At 32.4% G+C, this 6895-nt stretch overlaps 1 protein-coding gene across 1 annotated transcript; it reads right to left on the bottom strand.

Moving 5' to 3' along the window:
• Positions 1-206: 206 nt before the first annotated feature.
• LOC121216025 (ras-related protein RABC2a) lies at positions 207-3163 on the bottom strand. Its single transcript, XM_041091159.1, has 6 exons — positions 2696-3163; positions 2525-2593; positions 1963-2028; positions 1419-1540; positions 935-1063; positions 207-582 (listed from the first exon to the last, which is right to left on the bottom strand). The coding sequence occupies exons 1-6, from the start codon at positions 2835-2837 to the stop codon at positions 472-474; spliced, it is 639 nt and encodes a 212-aa protein (XP_040947093.1). The 5' UTR covers positions 2838-3163; the 3' UTR covers positions 207-471.
• Positions 3164-6895: the final 3732 nt, after the last annotated feature.

Genomic DNA, 6895 nt, shown 5'->3' with positions numbered 1-6895 from the left:
CCATTTTGGTGTTAATGATGTTTAAAAAAAATAGAGGAAACCGGCCTGTAGTTTCTCAAAACTAAAATTGATAAAATCTTATGTAAGATCAACAATGTGTTAATAAAGAAGAAATGTTAATTATAAACATTTAATGGATAATTTTACATCGCTAGAAAAATAAAAATTTATAATTTTTTAATTTAAAATAATAGATCGCATCCAGGTTTAAACAATATCTACTCAAATTAATCAATGAAAGACGATCAATCTGGTTTTTAATACAAGCTAAAACTTAATCAAGACAAAAGCAGAAGGCAAACAAATTTACACAAGTTAAATTCCAGTGGTGATGATACAATAATCTATGGCAAACAGCACCATAGGAAACCCAATAAATCATATACATGATCTGTTCACAACCAGTTAAGGTAGAAGCTTAAAGCCACCAAACATGGCTTCATGTTAAAACAACTCAAATATCGCTGCAATTTAAGAGCAACAACCACCGCCGGGAGAAGCCTGGTACTCTGGCTTCTGCTTTAACATGTTTCTCTTTCCTACAGAAGACCCTTCTTCCAAAAGGCTTGGAATTTCCATTATCTGTAAGAAAATCCATAGCTGGTCAGAACCAAGACAAGAGATTATGCCATTCTTATTTTTGTCACCCTCATTCAAAGGTTCTTTGTTCATGGTACCAGCTTTGTCCTATGTAATATAACAGTTGGAAAGAATTGGATAAATTCACATCGTATTGATTTCATCATGATTCATGAAGAATCATTGTGTCTGTTCAAACGTTAAGAAACTACAATTCTTAATGATTGATGTATATAAAACATAACCCCACTGCATAGTTAAAGTTTTTGAACTGACCCACACGCAAATAGTTGTATATATTACTGGAAACTTGAAGAACAAAACTGCTGTTTATATACATATAGAAACAAATTACCTTCAATGCAAGCTCCTCAAAGCATTGCTCCACGTTTTCTCTTGTTTTAGCACTGCATTCAAGAAACATGGATCCAAGCTCTTTTGCAAGTGCAACGCCTTCTTCTCTAGTTACATCCCTTTCGGAATCCTGAAATGTAATCAAATCAGATACAATGAAGTAGACTATAAATTAACAGAAAATGATTCAAAAATAAGTCCTCAAGTAAAGAGAAACGCAATATCAAGACCATAGGGGATAACACGAAAGGCAAAGCAACTTATAGTATTAATGGGTGCAATGGCCCCTTTATGACTGGTAAAATTTTTCTTCGCAACTTTGTTCCATGAGGTTTCAACATGAAGGAGCTTTGTCCCACAAGAGTGTGAAATTGGCTCTTCACAATAAACTCATCTATCCTTGACCTTTTCAACGGATACGTGTGAATGGGGTCGATTTATCTTCAAATTTTAGTTCTAAAGGATTTGAAGGACACTAGGCTTACTCTGTCAACTTTATTTCCTACAAGCATCTTGACACAGTCCTGATTGGTAGAGTAAAGCTCCACTTCTTTGGCCCAAACATCAGACAAATTTGTGAAGGTCTCTCTCCGTGTTACATCATAAACTATAACCAAAGCCAAGAAATAAGTCAAACAATTATGCCAATTTAATTCATGAGCACACCATATAATATGTACTACAACCCCTTGAACGGAATCGACAAGAATCGCAATTGATAATTTATTCAGGACGAGAATATAAATTTTAGGATCCAGTCCACCATTTTGAAATGATGAACCAAATGCCAATGTGCCGTAAATAAAAACTGCATGAAATTGCAGAAAGTAGAGCTCCATCAAGCCACAATGCATCTTCTTGACCAGTCCAAGAAGAAAAGCATCATCAAACTAACCTTATTATCAGCCACATGATTAAGAAACCGTTTTGCTATGATATCAGATAGCTGAAATTTGCGAGATGAAACCGGTGATAGGCTCCATTGAACAAAATCAAGAAAGTAGAATAACGCCGGAAACATGAACTTACCAAGAATGATCCCTTGAGCGCCCCTGTAGTAAGAGCTTGTTAAGGTTCTGAACCTTTCCTGTCCAGCTACAAGAAGCATATTGGTTTCACAAATAAATCATGATTTCTCCACGTTGCAAGACAATTATTTCAATGTGCTTTCATGAAGAAATGAAAAAAAAAGTGGACAACATTAAAGAAGCAACATCAAGCTAACAACAAAGTTAAAACCCAGAAACACATTTCAACAAATTAATATATTATCAATTGTATACCTCTTTTCACCATGAATGATTTTACATATATTTTCTGAAAATTTTGATGATATTGCAGAGTAAAGAATTGGGGCCATGAAAAACTATAGCAGATCAACACACATTAACAAAAACACTTCAATGATGCTAATGTCATACTAATGTATTAATGAACATATTAAGTCGGTAAAAGTAAGCTCTCTCCAAGGTAAAATGGAAAAACAGTCAACTGACTTCAATTAGACACTGAATGATTTTGACAAAGAATTCTAATTTGAGACTGAAAGACTAAAATGAAAAATAAAACAATATTAGCATGAATTTCATACCAGTATCCCAAATGGTAAGCTTTAATCTCTTGCCACCAACAGTTAACAGCTTGATCTTAAAATCCACACCTAAAGCATTAGATTTAAGCAAAACCCAAATCATATTTTTTACTAATCAAAGATCCAGGATTGAAAAAATGAATGAAAAAAAAAAGAAAGAGAAAATCGGACCAATGGTGGGAGCTAGATCTTCCGCAGAAGCTGAAATGAAGCTAACAAGCAAACTACTCTTGCCGACACCAGAGTCTCCGATCAACAAGATCTTGAATGAAAGATCATAACTTCCACTACTTTGCCCTGAAGATGATCCCATTTCAAATTTTCTATGAACTTTTCCACTTCTTTTTCGAGGTATCTGTTGTATCCAATGATGATCTCAAAAAAAAAAAAACCTTGGGTGAGGAAATGAATGGCTTCTTTCTATCAAAAGTACAGTGAAAAAGAAAGTTAATATATATATATATAAAGGAAAAAATAAAAAAATAAGGGAAGAATTTTTTTTTTGTTTTTAAAAGAGGAAAACAAAGGAAAAGGAAAAGGAAAGAGCGAAGCGAATGAATGCTTTGTTTGAGAGAGAAGCTAAAAGAAAATGGCTAACTGTGGAACACAACACAACTGACACCAACGTTATTCTTTTCCCTTTTTTGTTTTTGTTTTTATTTTATTATTATTATTATTATTATTATGTAAGAATTGTACCCACGTGGCACGCGGGAATAATGGAGAGTGTTTTGCACGCTCCAACCGTCTGGTGGAGAGGTGCTTTCTTGGGACAATCAAAGATTTATGCCTTAATTACTTTGGGACAAAACGAAATTGTATGCAATAAATAGATAATGCTAGAATAACTATTTTAATATAATTTTATTGATAATTTGTTATATTTAGAAATATAATTGTCAAATAAGTCATTGTTTTAATGATAAAATTTGTGTAGATTCAAGTGATTGATATTATATTCAACATTGTTTGTAAATCCTATCAAAACTTTAAACATATATATAAATATAGTGATAAAATTATATTTTATTCCTCGTAAAAATATATAATTTGATTTTTGTTTTTTAAATTTTTTTTTGGTTTCACCTCTATTTGTAGCTAATTACTCGTTCCCTATTTGATGATTGCTTCCATCGAAAAAATGTTATATTATCAATAAATAGTTAAAAATATATTTTATCAAAAAATAAATAGCTAAAAATGAAATAAAACACTAATGTATTAAGCTTGCATAGGACGGTGGTTAAAATTTTTGTCAATCATGCGTTTAACACAAGTTCAAATCATATAACTCCTATCTCCTACCCTCAATATTGTATAAAAATCACTAATAAATAAATTTGCTATGTTTTCAAATTTTTTTATATATCTATTTTTAAAAACTTTTACTATATCGTACGTCTTGTGAAAATTTTAAATTCTAGTTATGATGTAATGAATATTTTCTCATAAACATATTTATGTAAAATTATATAAATAAAAATTACAAAAAAAACATTAATGATTGATTTTGTGTATAATTATTAAATACGGGTTGAGTGTTATTAATACTGATTATAATTATAATTGTGTTTTAAAAAATAATATATTAATATTTATTATGCAAAATTTTCAAAAATAATTTTTTTCCTGTTATATCATGCATCATATTGCCATCATCGTTGTTTCTTTGAAAAACATATTTTATATTATCATCGAATTAAATTTTATTGTAACAATTTTAAAATCCAACATGAATTTATCAATTTTTAATATTTATTCACCAGACTGGCAATTAAACATTCAGGGTTTGGTTCTCCAAAACTTTCATTTTTAGAATTTATCATAAAACTCAAGAATTTGTTTTCAGTTTTACGAAAAAGAAAGGTAGAAAGAAACTTTACATTTTATCTAATAAATACAATAAACATTATAATAGCATTGGTCCTAAAGGAAGCTTAATTTCAAATTTCGAAATTTGATTATACTTCAATAGATTATTTCAATGATAGACGTGACATGAATGATATAATCCTTATAAACAGCTAGCATACAATATATTATTAGAAATTTGTTTCTATTTACTCTTTTTTTTCATTGGTATTAAAAAGACTTCATAAGAGAAGTTTGTAAATTTTTATACCAACGGTAGCATATTTGAATCTAACGTTGGGACTCAATCCAACCACATACGGATGGATTTTTTTTTTTAAATGCGTTTGAAACACAAGGTATAAAATTCGGGTCAAGGTTGAGTTGTGGCACCTGATTCCTATCCTTAGCTATGTATTATTATATTTGTTGATCCAAATAATCGGCATGAAAGAGATGACAATAAAGAAAGGAGATTAGTTCATCTTAGAGGGGCAGAGAGTCATATAACAATTGTGATAGATGGTAAGTAAGTTTAGAGAGAGAGAGAAGATTGTATGTGTTCATCTTAGAGGCGAGAGAGTTTATATACAAGTGGACCTATTAAGGAAAGATGTTGCAACCTCTTGCTAGCCCATTGATCCTTTCAAGGGTCTTAGTTAGATGAGCGATGTGACATTGCTTAGGTTGTAAGGTATATAGGTGAACAATGATGATCATCCCATTGGTGTAATTTGACTGTCAGAGATGGTGACTTTTGTGTTCCCTAAGCTTTGATTGAATATTACCCCTGGCAGAGGTGTGTTGGTGGAGCTATATTCTGGTGAAGGTACTATGTGTAACAATATTATATTAAAAATTTAAAACTAACAAAAACAATGACATGTAGCAACCTTCTAACACTGTTTGCTAAGTTTTTTTTGGTAAATGAACAAAGTTAATCATGAACAATTAATCTCATGAAGAACACAATCTGCCTGTAGTGACTCACAACATGTCACCTAGCAAAGTAGATAGCATGTTGTCGGGTGGTTTTATCCACTATTGTAGCACAAAATAATCTCCCAGTGACATCTTGCATAAACAATCTACAACATAATTGGCTTTCCTATATATATCAAAGATTTTCAGTTCCCAATCTCTGCTGCAAATTCTAATGCAGTTTAATAAAGGTTCATGGTTATACTCTCATTTACCTACCTTAATCTATTTAACAACCCTCACACTATCAGTTTCTAGCATCACTCCCCTATATCTTTTATTCCAAGCAATCAAGAGACCGTTATAAATCACCCAAAATTTCTCTTACATAGGTGCATATCCTCCAAATCTCCGACTATAGCCTATCCGACACATACCATCATCATCCTAAATAATGACTACTGTAATAGCATCCGATCCATCATTAATCATCGCACCATCAATATTGATTTTCACCTACCCTGTAGGTAGCGGCTTCCACCCAACTTGAATCCAAGCATTTGGTCTAATAGTTACTTTAGAAAACAGATTATTCTTAACATGTTGGGACCAACTGATACTATGATTGATTATATCAATAGATGAACAAGAGGGCCTCTGAAAATGAACTCATTTCTCTATTCCTAAAGATTCCAACAGGCCAATACAAACAAAGTATTCCAACGCACTCTCACAATTTCGTCAATCTTAGAGTTTGCAAGATTACTAGATAACCAAGTTTCAAATTCAGAATCAAAGAAAATTCATTGAGATGATGGAGGAACTAACCTTCTCCTAACCCAAGAAGTGACCATGCAGTCCCTCACTATCTGCAAAACATTTTCTTGAGTTGCGCCACACATAGTACAAGCAACATCCATTCTCATTCCCCATTGGAAACTTTTCGAGTTTGTTAAAAGCCTATCTAGGGCAAGCACTTATAAAAATGTCTCACTTTTTAAGTAGCATCCAGTTCCCAAATAACTTAACAACAAGAGTTACTTGCACCCTAGCTATGTCCAACTGTAACACCCGAATATCATTATTAACTCGAAATTTAGGAAGCTAGGACTAAATCGAGAGGATTGACAAATTTCGGGACCCCAACGGGTAATTTAGAAATTTAAGAGGTTAAATTTTGATTAGTTGGGTTCTAATGCTAATTGGGTTAGGATGGAACCGACTGGTTCCAAAGTAAGAGACAAAATGATTAAGAATGGGTGGTGGAAATGATCAGTGAGAACCGTGCCTAAGGAGTATATATAAGGCATGGCTGGAGGCAGAATTTTCTGAATGTTGTTGATAACAATTTTCTCCTCCCATAACATCAACTTCTTCAAAAGTCCTGAAGAAGGAGGGGGATGCGGATGAAGAAAGCTTGGCATGTGACAATAAAGCTTGGCATGCAATAATAGAGGTGTGGGTTTAAGGCTGGTAAAGGGTTATAGAGAAACTGGTAAGTTTCCTCATCTTCCTCTATGTTTAAGAACTAAAGAAAGAAGTAGAATAAGATTCTCAAAGCTTCTGTAAAATTTAAGGTTCTAGGTTTTTAAGAATTTG

Source organism: Gossypium hirsutum, chromosome D04 (assembly GCF_007990345.1).
Source record: "Gossypium hirsutum isolate 1008001.06 chromosome D04, Gossypium_hirsutum_v2.1, whole genome shotgun sequence".
Lineage (NCBI taxonomy): Eukaryota > Viridiplantae > Streptophyta > Magnoliopsida > Malvales > Malvaceae > Gossypium > Gossypium hirsutum.
The sequence above is the reverse complement of the archived record's forward strand: the minus strand, read 5'-3'. Positions and strand labels throughout refer to the sequence as shown.

Coding starts and splice junctions, on each gene's coding strand:
- LOC121216025 (XM_041091159.1), bottom strand. CDS start 2,837: ATGGGATCATCTTCAGGGCAAAGTAGTGGAAGTTATGATCTTTCATTC. Junction 1,541..1,962: donor CGCTCAAGGGATCATTCTTG/GTAAGTTCATGT, acceptor CTTTGGTTATAG/TTTATGATGTAACACGGAGA. Junction 583..934: donor TTGAGGAGCTTGCATTGAAG/GTAATTTGTTTC, acceptor ATTTTCTTACAG/ATAATGGAAATTCCAAGCCT.